The sequence below is a fragment of the Osmerus mordax genome, chromosome 1 (genome assembly GCF_038355195.1).
Source record: "Osmerus mordax isolate fOsmMor3 chromosome 1, fOsmMor3.pri, whole genome shotgun sequence".
Lineage (NCBI taxonomy): Eukaryota > Metazoa > Chordata > Actinopteri > Osmeriformes > Osmeridae > Osmerus > Osmerus mordax.
Genome location: NC_090050.1, coordinates 23,693,094 through 23,709,891, shown reverse-complemented (window position 1 = coordinate 23,709,891; position 16,798 = coordinate 23,693,094). Strand labels below are relative to the sequence as shown.

Here is a 16,798-nt window from a genome sequence, read left to right as displayed (position 1 = left end):
CGTCTCAGAGGCAGGAAAGACAGGAGAGGCAGGAGAGGCGGCAGAGGCAGCAGAGGCAGGAAAGACAGCAGAGGCAGGAGAGGCAGCAGAGGCAGGAGAGGCAGCAGAGGCAGGAAAGACAGGAGAGGCAGCAGAGGCAGCAGAGGCAGCAGAGGCAGCAGAGGCAGGAAAGACAGCAGAGGCAGCAGAGGCAGGAGAGGCAGCAGTCTGAAAGGATTAAGGCCTGGGCAGCCCTGCCTGGTCAGTGAGAGAACAACAGCTGCCTAGCTGGAGCAGGAGAGATGAGGGTAGGAGGGTGTGGGTGTGTGTGTGTGTGTGTGTGTGGAGGGAGTGGTCAAAGCCAGCATCTATTTCCCTCCCGGAGGGAAACTGAGCCGGGAGAAAGGGAACACAGTTGCAGCTGTCCTCTGACTAACACGCACGCGTATGCATGCGCACACATGCATACACACATGGAGCCTTTCTCTTCCAAGACAGCATTGCACCTGGTAACAGCACCACTATAATCTCTTCTTCACTTCATCTCTCCCTCCAGAATTCAGTCCTCCCTTCCCTCCCTCCCTCCTTCCTCTATTCTTCCTCTTACCTTACCTCATGTTCTCCCTTCCTTCTAAACTCCATCCTCCCTCTCTCCTTTCTCCCCTGTAGACTGCTGCCTTTCTCCATCCTCTGTCTTTCAACCCTTATTCCTGCCTTCCCACCTTACTTCCACTCTCCCTCTCTCTGCCTCGCTCTCTCACTCCCAGCCCCCATCCTCTCTCCCTCCCTCCACACTCTCTCCTTCCCTCCCTAAATCCTACCTTCCTCTATCCCCTCCCTCCCTCCACCCTCTGTCCTTCCTTCCCTCCCTCCTTCCCTCCTTCCTGGGGTTTCTACACACAGAGATTACATTAGCCTGCCTCTGGGCACCCTGGTGTTTTGAATATGGAATGCTCACTGGCCTGTTTAGAGTGTTGTGTAATATTTCAACATGCTTCCCTTCCCAGAATGCAACATGGGAGAATACTAAAAGTGACACACACCTCCATCACCCAAACAAGGCTACAGGACCCTCTCTCTCCCTTATTTACCTACTCACACACACACACACTAACTCGGGCTAGTAATCCGAAGGTTGCCAGTTCGATTCCCGGTCATGCCAACTGACGTTGTGTCCTTGGGCAAGGCACTTCACCCTACTTGCCTCGGGGGAATGTCCCTGTACTTACTGTAAGTCGCTCTGGATAAGAGCGTCTGCTAAATGACTTAATTAATAATAACTCACACACTGTGAGTTAACTCACTGCCTCGTCACGCTGTGAGTGGAGGCAGCAGAGTTCCTCACCCTGCCAGGCCCCAGAGACTGCTGCTGTAACGGGTCTGAACCTGTGAAACTCACTCCTCAGGTATGTAAAAGGCCACCTGCGTCAACGAATAGCTAGCTTTTCTTTGGCGTAGCTGGTAGTGGTCGCGCTTGGCAAGTCAAAGGTTGTGCGTTCGAGCCCAGCGAGTGGCGAACGACAACTTGTTGTGACGGAGCGTGGCTACGTCTGTTACTTACCGTCACACTTACGTGTTTACTTATTAAAGACGAGGAGTGGAGCTCCCATCCAGATTTAGAGTCACTCTGGCTTCAGCGGAGACACACTCACAGCCCCATATCCTCTCGTCCTGACGCCCTCCTCTCAGCCTCTCTGGGTGCAGCACTTAGAGAGACTCAGGGCTGAGCACGGGAGTCTGGCAGGCAGATCTGATTTACAAACAGCTATTTCCAGTCAGGTAGAAGCGAGACCCTGTTGTTGGGCTGGGTTAGCTCTTTGAGCTTCCCTGTTTTCCATCAGCTTTCTAAACCAGGCTGGAGACGCAGAGAAGACTGCTAACGTACTGAACCGCGATGAACAGACGACCCATGAAACAACTGTAATGATCACAGGAAGCAAGTGAACTTGTGTCTAGCGAAGGAGAAAGTGGATGCGCACTAAATGATTCTCAGACCAGAACAAAGGCAGAGATGTGATGGCTTTCTTATTTATTTATTATTAACGTACAGAATCTGTCACAGATTTACGGTGCACGTAGACAAACTCAAAACCACGGTGGTTCGCAGAACCAACAAAACAACAAAACCTGCTATAATTCCACTTAAGAGTCACAGAAACCCAAACAAAACAAAGTATAAAATAAACTAAAATGTACAAAGTCCTGTCAGGGTGTGTGTGACAGGCCATCTCCCCTCCCTGGATCTGATGTGACCTGAATATGCAGCACCAGATGGCCAGGCAGTCTGGAGGGTGAAGCCAGCCAGTTCTCCTGCTCCCTGCATGGATCAACCGACTTGTTGTCTCACATTAATTCAACTTCCTGATAGGTATCTCTAGTTAAAGAGAGCAGAAGATTGTACTTGCGTAACAAGGTTTTATTTTTTATTTGGTAGTTTTGTAACATCTGTACATGTTTGTTTTTTTTTGTTTGTTTTTTTTTTACCTCAGAAGTACAGAAATAATGAAGTGATGCTGTATTTGTCAGACCAGGTTATATACTTGATTCTCCCTCAAGAAGTAGCTTGTTGCAGGAGACTGTTGGAATCGTTAGGCAGGTTCTGGACCAGCCTGTCATTTTTCACATATTCCTTTTTGTCGAACTCTAGAGGACCAGACTCAGATCCACTGAGTTGACCTTTGACCTTCTCTGGCTCGTTTTAATGAAGTAACCGTCCCCCAAACACCAGGAGAGATATCTCCATAATCCAATCGGCCCCCGATTAGTCTGACAACAGATTCAAATTAAAGATACTCAATTTAACTGTTATGGCTAGAAAGTACGTTTTATTCATTTTTTATTTTGTACATTTTGGTTTCAGTAAATTAATTTATAAAAATAAATAAAAGAGACGTCAGTTAGCTCCTGAAGATGTTGGTTTTTGCTTCTGTTATTGCTGCTCAACTTGGCTGACATCATCGTATTTCAAGTGTGAACCTCAATTTTCTTCTCAGTTCTGTATGTGAACCTGTGGATCCTGAGGGCCATCATGTACCCGTGGGCGTGACCTGATTACGCAGGTTAGCGGTGGTTTGTCTTAAACAGCACCACCATGAGTCTCCAGGGGGGGACTTACCCCTTTGCAGGGGCAGTAAAGTGTGTGGGGGGGGGAGTAGGACTAACTACCATGGGTCATGGCCTTCGCAGGGACCAAAATTCTTAGCGGTACCCCTGCCCCTTCCCTGTCCTCACCCTCCCACAAAGAAACACACACATCGCCCTCGAAAAGATAACAGTAAAAATTAATTAAACCGCATTGGATAACATAACATTCATAAAATACAGTGTGTTTATCTTTTTTTATTTTGTCTCCTGGCAGTTTTTTGTCTGTGATGGTGACCAAGAACCGGACATTTCCTGAGCGAGGCGATGGAATGATGTTAGCAGCCTGTACAGACCACAGGATCCAACCCACGTTCCCAAGATGCGTTAACCCGCGAGCTAAACCCCGGACATCAACAGAGTAAATCCTTGTATATGTGAATTAACGTGGCTGATTAAACAGCATACAGTAACTGTATTATTTGTGTCAGTTCAGTGACAACTGTTTTTGTGAAGGTAGTAGTAGAAAGGGTTTATGTCCATGCAGTTGACCAGCTCTGTTCATCACTAGAGTAAGAACACTCACTGTGGTCCGTACGACAGTGCAGAATACACACCAGAAACATAGAAACAAATTACTATAATAATCCCATAACGTTTTCAAATAAACAAACTTATGGCACCTCAGTCGGAGGAGAATCTGTGGTTGTGCGTGAGTCCGTATGGAGGTACCATCTGTCGTGTAGTCCAGGACACGTGACGTTGAGAGAGAGATCGCAGGTCGCTGAGGCAGAGCCGTCTGGAGAAGTCTCTCCCTCTCCCTCTCTCTGTCTCTCTCTCCCTCTCCCTCTCTCTGTCTCTCTCTCTCTCCCTCCCTCTCCCTCTCTCTGTCTCTTTCTCACAGACAGATCTTCAGGATTGTCGAACAAATAGTCGCCCTGATAATCCCCACCCCCCTCCCCCGTGCCGGGAAAAAGTCTGGCTGCTCTGTTCATCTCACAGTTCATAGTCTGACACACACACACACACACACACACACACACACACACACACTGAGCTCTGTTCAAATCCGCAGCACCTGTCTCCAGGCTGGCAGTGTTCATGGAGGAGGAGGAGGAGGAGGAGGAGGAGGAAGGGGACAAGAGGAGGAGAGGAGGAGGAGGATGGAGAGGATGAGGAGGCCTGTCAGACCCACACTGCCGTGTTATAGTCAAACAAGGGCTGTGCCCTCTCCACTCTGCCCTCCGTCAGCCTCCTGTCTAGGAGGATCCCAGAGAACAGGGGCCTGGGGTTCCCTGGCTCCGCGAGGGCAGGCGTCCCCGGCCGACCCTTCCCCTGAGGGGCCCCCGCCGCCCAGAAGGGCAGGTAGAAGCTGCCTCTGGCCTTGGAGGCCGGGGCCTTCCTGGGCCTCTTGGAGAGCCCGCCCTCGGGCCCTGTCTCCGGGGCCGCCGCCCAGCCCAGCCTCTCCTTCAGCAGCTTGTCCCGGTCCGGACGCACCCCCCGCAGGAACTTCTTGAAGATGTTGGTGGTGAGGGAGAACTTCCTGCAGATCTCCTGCGAGCGGCTCAGACGGAGAGGGTGGGCGGGGGAGTCAGGCCTGTCGGAGCCCCGCCCACCCGCCTCCTCTCCCTCCCCCCGGCCCTCCCTCTCCAGCTCGGGAAGGTCCAGCCAGTTCCCCACCAGGTCTGCGAACACGTTGTCCCCCAGGACCAGGGGCTGACGGTTGCGACAGCGGCTCATGAGCGAGGACGTCCAGTCGCTGGAATCGTCCATGCTGTCCTGGGAGAAGTCGTTGTCCAGGGAGGGGCCCTCTCTGGAGAGACTGTACAGGATACCTGGGAGGTCCAGGGGCTTGGGGGGGGCCTGGGCGGGGGCCGGGGGAGGGGGGCTGAGCCTGGGGCCGCAGAAGTCCACCTGGGGGGCGGTGTAGCCTGACACCCTCCTGGGGAGAGGCCGGGGCTGGGGGTGGAGGTCGAGGTGGAGGTTGGGGTTGGGGAGGCTCAGGGTCTCACTCTCCAGGCTGGAGGAGGAGGGAGATGTGTCCAGACTGCTCCTGTGTTGGTCAGCCCAGCTCTGCCTCTGGCTCTGGGACTGGGACTCTCTGCTTGTGGTCCGGACCAGAGGAGGCCGGGGGCTGGGGGTCTGGAGGCTGGGGAGGAGGCCGGAGATGGGTGCTGCTGCTGGGGGAGGGGGCCGGGGGGCCGGGGGGGCTGGGGCTGCTGGGACAGGCCGGCCTGAGACGTCTAGCTGCTCTAATGCTGTCTGGACCTGGAGGAGCTTGAGTTCCTGAAGAGCCCCCATCATGGAGTTCATCTGTGCATGGAGGCCATCACCAGCCTCCTTCATAGACAGCTGGAGGAGGAGAGAAGTGAGGAGGCCAGGGATGAGGAGGAGATGAAGAGGGGAGGAGGAGGGAGGAAGGGAGGAGGCCAGGGATGAGGAGGTGAAGAGGGGAGGAGGAGGGAGAAGGGGAGGAGGCAGGAGGCCAGGGATGAGGAGGAGGTGAAGAGGGGAGGAGGAGGCAGGAGGCCAGGGATGAGGAGGAGGTGAAGAGGGGAGGAGGAGGGAGGAGGCCAGGGATGAGGAGGAGGTGAAGAGGGGAGGAGGAGGGAGGAGGGAGAGGAGGTGGTGGGGAGGAAAATACAGAAAGAAGGTGAGGAAATATACAGTTAGTTTAACTAAACTCATCAATTCAACCACGTAATCTTTTACATTCAGGCCTGTCACAACAACAGCACAGCATTGCTTAGTACAATAACATGCCAACATCAGGACTGAGGAAAACACAAAGGAATCCGTTTATTCACTGTCTGTCTATAGTACTGTGATGACCACATGTCTGTCTATAGTACTGTGATGACCACATGTCTGTCTACAGTACTGTGATGACCACATGTCTGTCTACAGTACTGTGATGACCACATGTCTGTCTACAGTACTGTGATGACCACATGTCTGTCTACAGTACTGTGATGACCACATGTCGTTACTTTGATGCACCGTTGGCCGTTGTGCCGCGAGGGTTTCCATGTTTTGTTTTAGGTCACGTGATCAGTTTTGAGTGACAGCTCCCCCCATATGTGCTGCATGTGAGAGAGGATCTGGGACCAGGACAGATGGGGGGGGGGGGCTCTCCCCAGACTCTTTCTCTCCCTCCACACACTCTCTCTCCCTCCACACACTCTCTCTCTCCCACACACTCTCTCTCTCCCACACACTCTCTCCCTCCACACACTCTCTCTCTCCCACACACTCTCTCTCTCCCACACACTCTCTCTCTCCCACACACTCTCTCTCCCTCCACACACTCTCTCCCTCCACACACTCTCTCTCTCCCACACACTCTCTTCCTCCCCCCCCCCCCCACACACACACACACATGCACACTCTCTCTCTCCCACACACTCTCTTCCTCCCCCCCCCCCCCCACACACACACATGCACACTCTCTCTTCCCCTCCCTCTCCCATTCTCCTCTTTGGTCTATCTTTTTTCTTTTCACCTTTTCTATCAATCTTTCTCTCCCATTTCTACTCTTCCTCCCTCTCTTCAGTCATTCCTCTCTACAAATCATGGTCTTGTAACCAGCAGGCAGTAACCCTAAGGGAACAACTTGACCTCCTGTCCTTCCTCCAGACACTTTTCACTTCATATAAAAACACACGTTACCCATGACAGCACGTCACCTGTGACAACGTGGTACCCATGACAACGTGTCACCCGTGACAACGTTTTACCCAGGAGACAGCCTTCCTCTCGCTTCTTTAAACCAGGAAGAGGTAAAAAAGATAAAAGTCGTCTAGATATTTCTGAGGAGGGCCCCAGGACATCTAACGTAGCCCCACAGAGATGAAGCTCTCAGTAGCATCCCTGCCACCACAACCAGACACACACTGAGGAAGTACAGAACTACTGATCAGCTTTCAATCTCCTTGATCCACTAAACTGGATGTCAACTGTCACCTCTGCTTCACAGCACTACAGTCTGTACAGTAACACTAGAGGCAACACTACAGTCTGTACAGTAACACTAGAGGCAACACTACAGTCTGTACAGTAACACTGGAGGCAATGAGAACCTTGACCGTTACCAACCCCACCTCACCTCCACCCCTCTACCCCACCTCACCTCCACCCCTCTACCCCACCTCCACCCCAACCCCTCTACCCCACCTCACCTCCACCCCTCTACCCCACCTCCACCCATCTACCCCACCTCCACCCCTCTACCCCACCTCACCTCCACCCCTCTACCCCACCTCCACCCCTCCACTGAGTTGAGAGAACCAGCTCACCTCCTTGCTGTGTTAACAGATCCAGGGCTCTCTGCTCTTCCGTGTCCTGTCAGGCTGAGATTGACGGCAGTCACCTTTCGAACTCAGAAGACTGACAACCCTTATATGAGGCGCCCACCAATGAGTGGGGGCCTCTGTAAGTTGGCAGCCAATCAGATGTGTCTAGACTAATCCCTAACGGTGGGCGTTTGCTCAGTCAAGCTCACAGTAATGACAATGAAAGAGGGGGAGGGGGGGGGGGGTGAAGGAGAGAAAGAGAGAGGGGGGTAATGAGGGTAATGAGGGAAAGAGGGAGACAGAGAGGGTGGAGGTAGAGAGAAAAAAACAGGGAGGATGAAAAACAGTTAAATAGAGAGAAAGAAGTGAAATGATGGAGAGATGGAGAGATAGAGAGAGAGAAAGGGAGATGGATTTAAAAAAAGGGAGAAGGGGATTGAGGTGGGAGAGTTAGTAAGAGTCACAGCAGTGTTGGTGGGATGGGGATAGGGTGGAGGGGGTGACAGCAGTGTGTGCAGGGGGAGGAGGGGGGCTGGAGGGGGGTCATGCCATATGTCTAGATGGCTGATAGATAGATGGACTCTTGATGGATTCAATTAAGGATTACACATGGAGGATTCAATTAAGGATTACACCATTAGAACACATGGAGGATAGAAGGAGGGGGGGCGACAGTGATACTGGAAAGTACCCCCCCACACACACTCCTCCTCCTTCTCCTACACCCCCAGCTCAATCACAGACTGACACCACACAAGATGGGAAAGGTTCACGTTCAGCAACTGTGTCTGACAGTAGCGTCACACAAAACACGCTAATGCCGTGGGAACGGTTTATCTGAAGTTTAGCTCAGATGTAATTATAATCTCCTAGAGAACTTGTCCTGATGGCGACTGCTAAAACACACGGGACATGGGTGAAAGATATCCTTTCAATTCTAACACGTCGCGTTTGTATTTTAGAGAGTAGGCCTATTTGAAGTTTGTATTCATTTTGCAGACACGTATCTACATCGACATACAAATAATGCATTCATGTTGTTTTTATTTAAGGAATTTATTAATGTTGTATTCGTGAAACTAGTGCATGAGCTCCCGTCCACCTTTCCAAACAGCCGCTGGCAGCGGTGTGCATTAATCCTATTAAGAGCACACAATCCCGCATGTTAAATATGTTCACCCATACGCAGTCGAAATCTCCAATAGAAAGTAGAGCTGAGATCAGACAAGCCTGTAGCTTAGCATATGGAACGGTGGAGATCTTAATAGCCGGTTGCGAGGTCATACTAATAAGCCTGGCCATGCATACTCTGCAAGACAAAAGGCCATTGTCTGGTATTTCGTGATAAGACGCAGGCTAGGTAATTAAGCCCCATCAGCTTGTATCTACTTTCCCGTCTCACACACATACGGCTGACTTCATTAGGTGTAATTGGCTGACTTTACGGGCTGGGAAACCGCGAGTAATTACTGTTTACTTTCAACCACTGACAAGTTCAAAGAGTTGAGCTACAATATCGCACCGTCAGAGGCGCATAGCTTGGCTGCTGTCGACAAGGCCGTGACATGCTTGACGCCTCGGGCAAGGAGTTTTTTTGGGAATAACGTTGTTCCAAATACTGCTTTATATCCTGTTGTTTCGAAATATCCTACATTTTCCACCTTATAGTTTCGGTGTCTTGCTTCGTTCAAACACGCAAACATCGACTCGCAATCTCTCCTCTCATCCAAAATACATGAATCTCCAACCAAACGATAGGCTACAGTACAAAAGCAGTATTCACCCCACTTCCCAGTCTCTACAGATATTAATAATTCATAACATGCCCCGAAGAAATGAGCCTAGTCATATTGTTGACCTGACTGTGCTAGCTAGCTAGACCCATTTGCCGTCGTCACTGCCTAGCCTCTAAAACTCGCTGGCCTAAATATGTCAACCCTTGCCAGACTCGACACACCAGCATCTCACGCAGCTGCGCTATTTTTCGGAGGTGGCTATAAACTAACTAAACTAAACTTGCTAATTAGCGATCCCCCGCTATTAGCTGACAGTCACCGTTAACACGTGACAGGAGATGTAACAGACATGCTTTGCAGTAGGCTACGCCAAATCTTCTGGTCTTGCAACGAAGGAAGAACATATTTTTATAATGATTTTGATTAACGTCTTTTAAGGGAATTGGTTCAGTTTAATCTGGTGAAAAAGATTAGACAAAACGTTGGGTTCCTAAGCGAATCTGGTCATGGACTGCTCTGGATACTGCAGTTTATTCCAGTTAAATCAGACTGGATATTACAGTAACTTCAGTAGGCTACAGTAAGTTATCAGTCACTGGTTATTCTGTATGTTACTGAACGTAGCTAGGATGTTTCCAATTTGATATTTGCTATTAAGCTAAGCTGTTACACATCAAGTTAAAGTTTATTGTAAAAATGCACAACATTTTAGGCTATCTGCTATTAAAGGCTTGATTTTCCGACCTCTCCCAAGTGCAGACAAGTAGGCCTTGCCACGTTCTTGCTTGTTGCGTTTTTTTCTTCTCGTTAGAGAAGAAGAACAAAGCAAGAACAAAGAAATGCTCGAGAGGAAGCTGGATGAATACGTTACTAAAAGACAACCCATCTATCTTCATAGGTGACACACTTCAGACTCGAAAACATCAAGGTTGGAGATTAATACATTTGCTGTCTTCAATCAATTTTAAATGAAGGGTTATTAAAAGTGAGCATTAAAAGTTCTGTTCCTTGGACTGAGATGTTATGTCTTACCCCGACAGAGTCAAAGTGAAGGGCAGAGCAGACGAAAGCCCTGTAGGCCTAAGTGTTCATTCAATCAAACCAGCATCAATACTCTTGCTAATCATTTAATATGCATGAATCTGAATTAAATCCCACTTAGCATAAATAAATCAACAGGATATCTTTGCTGTGAGTTGAGATTGAGCCTCTCTAATGTGGTCTCTCTCAGTCAGGAGGAGTTACAAGCCCCTCCCTCTAAACCCCTCTCTCTGACTGCACACACGTGTGTGTGTAGTCACACAGAACGTGTGTGTGTGCGAGTGTAGTTTGTGTGTGAAAATGAGTGTGTATGTGGTGTTGTGTGTGTGAGGTGTTTGTGTATGCGTGTATGTGTGAGTTTCCAAATGTGAATGCAGGCTCTCTTTCGAGAACCATGTTGAGGCACTTTAACAGGATTAATAGCGCACACAAATAATATAATATAATTGATAATAAACAAACATAAACATACAGAGTACAGAGGTCGTTTTGGGTGTGAACCTAGCGACCTCCCCCAGACAAGAGGTACAGAGGCGGCGTACACAAAGCCTATTCACTGTTGTTATTGTTGGCCACAGCATGAGGAAATATAGAGGCCAAGGTTATCAAACACTAGCCTGTGCCCATGAAGAAGTGTGTGTGTGTGAGAGGGTGTGTGTGTGTGAGGGATGTGTGTGTGTGTGTGAGAGAGGGTGTGTGTGGGATGTGTGAGAGAGGGTGTGTGTGTGTGTGTGAGAGAGGGTGTGTGTGGGATGTGTGAGAGAGGGTGTGTGTGTGTGTGTGAGAGAGGGTGTGTGTGGGATGTGTGTGTGTGCGAGAGTGTTTGTGTGAGGGGTGTGTGTGTGTGAGAGAGGGTGTGTGTGTGTGAGAGAGTGTGTGTGTGTGTGAGAGAGAGAGAGGGTGTGTGTGTGTGTGAGGGATGTGTGTGTGTGTGAGAGGGTGTGTGTGTGTGAGGGATGTGTGTGTGTGAGAGAGTGTGTGTGTAGTAGAAGCGGGATTGTGTGGTTATGTGTGTGTGTCGGAGGAGAGGGGGAGTTATGGTGGTGGGAGAGGGTGTATATGGGAGAGAAGGGTTGTGTGTGTGAGGGGTGTGCGTGTGTGAGTGAGAGAGGGTTGTGTGTGTGTGTGAGGGGTGTGTGTGTGTGAGAGAGGGTTGTGTGTGCACAACCCACTCCCACCCTACCTCTTCTGCTCATTAAGTATGAATGCTGGCCTGTGTCGTCCAAGGGCAGAATCACGCTCAGTGTCCGGGGGATACAGGCTGCGTTTGTGTCACACAAACACTATTTGCAAATACTGCCCTTAATTTTGTTTACCCAGTACAAATAGTAAATCCTTTCCTCCTCTCCTCTCCTCTTTCCTCCCACCAGCCTACTCTCCTCTTCCAGAGACTCCCAGAACCCGTCATTCGCTTAATGAACCTCCTCGTCAGACGTCAGCACTCCAGACCGACGCTACTTAGCTAATCACCGAGCGCTCTTTCACCGAACTGCTACACGACGAGAGCTCGAGCCGATCCAAGATCTTTTATTAGCGCGTCGATTAGCGTGAAGGCAGAACATGTTGAGTGTGTGTTCAGTAGGAAGGTGCGCGTCACTGGGACTCTCTTTCATCCAGTCTCCTGTGCATGCTCTATCTGCGAGGCGTAAACAGAGACAGTGTGTGAGGTCATCACAGCCTCCCAGCTCCCCCACACAGCTGCCAGGCTGAGCCAGGCTGCTTCCAGCAGGCAGGAAGGAAGGATCGGGGGCTGGAGAATGGAGCCGTGGGGGTCTACACGCACCACACACACACGTACACAACATACACACTCACTGACACCACACACACACACACAGCACACACACACAACATACACACTCACTGACACCACACTCACACACACCCACACACAGCACACACACACAGGAGAAAATTACACCAGAAATGTTTCCTGTCTTCACTGTCAAAGTGTGGAGAAAGTTAGCAGTGTTACCAATTTAACAACTTTGTCGCTAGATTTTGTGATTTTTCACCTTCCCTAGCGACAAATAATGGATTTACATCATCACGTAATCTAGCGACATTTAGCAATTTTTCTGACAGCCAATAGCAACTTCTGGTGAGATTTGTTTGGCGACATGACACTGAAAGTTGAAGAAGAGCTGCTCTTCACGGCACCACCACACAGAGCTCTGAGGACAGAAACCACAGTGGCAGTTACAATTTCAAATATTTCCCAGCGTTCTATGAGCTCATGCACAGTGGCTTTTGAAAAGCATTCCAAGATGACAGTTATGTGTAAATGACTTCAGGCATTAGAAAGATAGAAGGGCACAATAGTGAAATAAGCGCCAGTATCACTATCAAACGATCGTGTCATGTTCGGATCTCAGAGGTGTGCCCTCACGTATACATCAATGTGGTCTGGAACCTTCTAGAACAGATAGCAGAAGGGGGGAAGGGGAGAGATGGCAGAGGGCATTGCTATTTACATTTTCACTCAGCTTTGACTCATGTTCTAGGGTGGTAGCAATGATTCAACCGAGGTCGGTTATATGACATTTTTATAGTCTCTCTCTCTCCCACTTTGCCTGGGGGGGGTCATCGTTTTCCCTGGGGGGTCATGCACATGTTAAAGCATGTGGATGGTGGGTTTGGATATAAGAAATGTTCCATTCGTCACAAGGCACAAAATAGAGTCAGATGGAGCTGAGGTTGGTCGAGGCCTGGGTAAAATGTACATCCTTAATGTAGCGAGTCCTAAACATGTTCAGTCATCTGTGTGGAGAGCAGGACATAGCAGCCAATTCAACATATTTCACGTAGAGATAACAAGACTTTGGACTCAAGTCCGGCGTCTACAATGTGAACGCACTTTCTTAAACAGCATTTCACTGCGTTCAACTACAACGCGTTTACTTGCGTCCGACACTCCACTCATTTCTTTGTGCCCGGAATTCACCCGAAATCGAACACTGACCCGAATCTTCACCCTCAGTCTACAAAGTGTTCGCTATTTCACCGTCTGTATCAACTTCCGGCCCATGAACGGAGAAATGCAGGTCGTGAAAACAGACCACACTGGGACTGTGTTGGGACTGTTTGCTGAGAAGCAGTGCACAGCAGTAATAGATATAGACTAGGGGTCAAAGTTCACTGTTCGGCCTAACCTGACCCTGCCCCACACAGACAGGGCCTCCAGACTCCAGACTGTTCACACCTCCCCACAGCACTACCATGGGGGGAGGGGAGGAGAATAGAGGGGAGGAGAATAGAGGAGAGGAGGGTGAGAAGGGAGAGGGGAGGAGGAGGGGGGATCAGGGAGGGGAAGCCCCATATGATGGATCTATGCTGGCTGGTAATCTGGCAGAACATCTATAGTAACGAGTTTTCCCCTAAACTATGAGAACATACCCCTCCCTCACATCAGTTTCACATTTCTACATGATACGACATCACCAGATAGCAAACCATGTCAGACTGTAAAAATGTATCTTGATTTTCTTCCTTCACAACCTTCCTTCTCTTCCAGATCTCAGTCTGAACCGATGAGAAAAACCCTCCAAAAGAGCCCTGTGTGACCCCAGTCTTCCTGACCGTCTGACAGTTGAGAGTGCTTCTCTGGGTTCCTCCTGTCTGAAGAGGCCACTGCCAACTTCCTTCCAGGAAGACTCAAGACGCAAGGTTAGGGGACGTGTGACTGCGTTGGCAACGCTGAACCCAACAGACTGGGCTCCACATGGCACCGAACGTGGATTGGGGGGTGACAGAGAGAGAGCCAGGAAGAGGGGGAGAGAAAGAGAGAGGGGAGAGGGAGGTAAAGAGAGACAGAAACAAGTAGAAGAAGAGGGGGAAAGAGAATTAGAAAGTGGAAAAAAGGGGGTGAAAAAGAGGTAGACAAAGAGAAATAGAAGAGGGGGAAATGAGAGGGAGAATAGAGAGAGGGAGAGGTAGAAGTGAGAAAGAGAAATAAAGAGAGGGAAGCAGAAATAAAAAGGCATCTGCTCTCTGGATGTTTCTCAGCTCTCAGACACTTCTTAGATGGCAAAATGACGACACCATGCAGCCCCTCCACGGCCGTACCTGGTAACCAGTGCCAACCGACAGACGCGAAGCTAATTCGGCGCCGACAGCCCAGCCCACAACCAGCAGTCCTCATGTTGCATAGCCCCCGTAGCGACTGGCGAACGAACGTGCCTTTGAAGATCGTTCCAGAAGAATCTGTGGCAGTCATTGAACACGGTTCGGCCAGCTGCCAAAAGATTAGGATGTGACAGCGAAGCTCCCTGTAGGATTGTGTTCGAACATTTCAAACGTGGAGACCAACTCTGGATCTTTCCGTTTGTTATTGTCAAAACCTAAACCGTTAGGACAGGAAGCTGTATTTAAGAACATTGAGAACGAGAGACCAATAAACCTAAAGGCACTAGACTGCTCTTTTTTTAAGGAGGTAAGATTGATTCCTGGAGACTATGGTGAACATTAAACCAACATCCAGAATTATTGATTATTGAAGTCCAAAATAGAGTCCATAAAATGCTGCACTGTTCGGAGAAAAAACTTTAGTTCATTCAAGATAAAGACCCCCCCCCCACACACACACACAGTCACACACACCAAAAGACAAGAATTGCCATGAGAGATTAAAGAAAACGTTCATTAGTTTGAGCCATTAAGCTTAAATGAACATCTGTCACAGATGTGCGGGTGGGGGTGGGGTTTGCGAGGAAGCACTTCCATGCTTAACGATTAAAATATAACCATTATTTGTGGAAAATAACTGTAATTTATAAATATTAATTCATACAATTAATACTATTCAATCGTTTCTATTAAAATCGGAGACAGTGGGTTATCACGTTCGTGCTTTATTAGTTAATTCACTGATGTGAAATGTGTGTACCGTTCGTATCTTCGACGTAAATCGATGACGGTGGAATATCTGTATTTTTATATTTTTATTTTATATGTCTACTTCTTTGTCTGCTCCAGATCCAGCTCAAGTTTCCCAAAAACGTGCAGTCGACTGGATCATCGGATGCATGCACGTAAGCCCATACAGGAGTTTACAAAATCTACAAGCGTTACGTCAGTGTTACATTGGCGTAAAGTTAATAATCATAATGATAAAAACATACCAATTCCTGCTTCAATCGTCTCAAGCAAGTATCCATATTCTTGCGCTCTGATTTGGAGAGATGCGGTCGCTCCATCTCGTCTTTCAATTAAAGCAGTCAGTCTAGTTGTTCACTGTTAAAACGTGTTTCTCTTCTTCTTTTTTTTTTTTACTAAATGACCCCACTTGCCATTAAATTGTCAAACGGAACACATCACTTTCATTGTGATGTGACGGTTTGAGAGAGAGAGAAAGAACTCGCGGATGTTGTTCTGGAATGCGCACGTCTCGTCAGGACGTGAAAGCTCGACGCAACTTTTCAACTCTTCTCTTTACCGCTTCATCCAAAAAAAATGTGTTCTAAGATTTTAGATCATTTCAAATCCTGATTTCTGTGGTCTGCACGCTAGGCAGTCGGTAACGTGACTTGTCACTCTTCCTCGCTGCTCAGTGTGCATGCGGGTTTTTTCCCCATTCAGTGAAAGCGCTTACGCTGAACACTCAATTTCGTCCAATGAACTGCTCTCTGAACCCAGCGTTGCCCACTGTAGACCCTGTTTGAACCGAAATGAAATATTCATGTCTCTGGACCTTTTCTAAGATTAAGTTACAGCGGGTCATGAAAAGGTGTAGGCCAACAATGTAGCCAATTAAATCAACGATTACTCCCTCAATGGTAATGTCACAGCAACAATGAAGTAAGATTACATCTAAGATTAATTTTGATTCGTTTTCAAAAGGGTCAGCAAAAGCCACGTTCCTGAACTCGTTTTCACTCTTACTGCTTTTATAACAGGGTGTGTTAAAACTACTAGGGTGTGTGTTTGTGTGTGGGGGTGTTTGCATGTGTGTTCCATGATCTGGATGGTCTAGATTAGTGTAACTGTGTGGTAGGGAACATCATGTGAGCAGCTGCTTGATTTAGAGAGCAAGGTAGCAAGGAAATAAGGGAGGAAGGAAGTAGGCATTGTGAGAGTGTTGAGAAGCAGCCAAAGTGAGGTCAGGACAGGCATTGTGAGAGTGTTGAGACGCAGCCGAAGTGAGGTCAGGACAGGCATTGTGAGTGTTGAGACGCAGCCGAAGTGAGGTCAGGACAGGCATTGTGAGAGTGTTGAGACGCAGCCGAAGTGAGGTCAGGACAGGCATTGTGAGTGTTGAGACGCAGCCGAAGTGAGGTCAGGACAGGCATTGTGAGAGTGTTGAGATGCAGCCGAAGTGAGGTCAGGACAGGCATTGTGAGAGTGTTGAGACGCAGCCGAAGTGAGGTCAGGACAGGAAGCACCTGAGCAGCAGGCTTTTGTTGTGAGAGAGAAGAAGGAGAGGGGAGAGAGATTCCTCCCCCCTCCTGTCTCCCCCCTGTTCTCCATTCCCTCCCCCCATCTTCTCTGCTGTATTTACATTTAGTCATTTAGCAGACGCTCTTATCCAGAGCGACTTACAGTAAGTACAGGGACATTCCCCCGAGGCAAGTAGGGTGAAGTGCCTTGCCCAAGGACACAATGTCATTTGAGACGGCCGGAAATCGAACCAGCGACCTTCTGATTACTAGCCCGCTTCCCTAACCGCTCAGC

General features: G+C 49.0%; 1 protein-coding gene across 1 annotated transcript; it reads right to left on the bottom strand.

The window, feature by feature from the left end:
- Positions 1 to 4,044: 4,044 nt before the first annotated feature.
- Positions 4,045 to 15,355, bottom strand: inka2 (inka box actin regulator 2). The gene is made up of 2 exons (XM_067245470.1): positions 15,250 to 15,355; positions 4,045 to 5,412 (listed from the first exon to the last, which is right to left on the bottom strand). The coding sequence occupies exons 1-2, from the start codon at positions 15,322 to 15,324 to the stop codon at positions 4,246 to 4,248; spliced, it is 1,242 nt and encodes a 413-aa protein (XP_067101571.1). The 5' UTR covers positions 15,325 to 15,355; the 3' UTR covers positions 4,045 to 4,245.
- Between the last annotated feature and the right edge of the window lie 1,443 nt (positions 15,356 to 16,798).

What these genes read in the sequence shown, in the direction of transcription:
- inka2 (XM_067245470.1), bottom strand. Translation starts at nt 15,324, where the DNA reads ATGGAGCGACCGCATCTCTCCAAATCAGAGCGCAAGAATATGGATACT. An exon ending in GACGATTGAAGCAGGAATTG is followed by an intron (nt 5,413 to 15,249) that starts GTATGTTTTTAT and finishes CTCCTCCTCCAG; the next exon opens with CTGTCTATGAAGGAGGCTGG.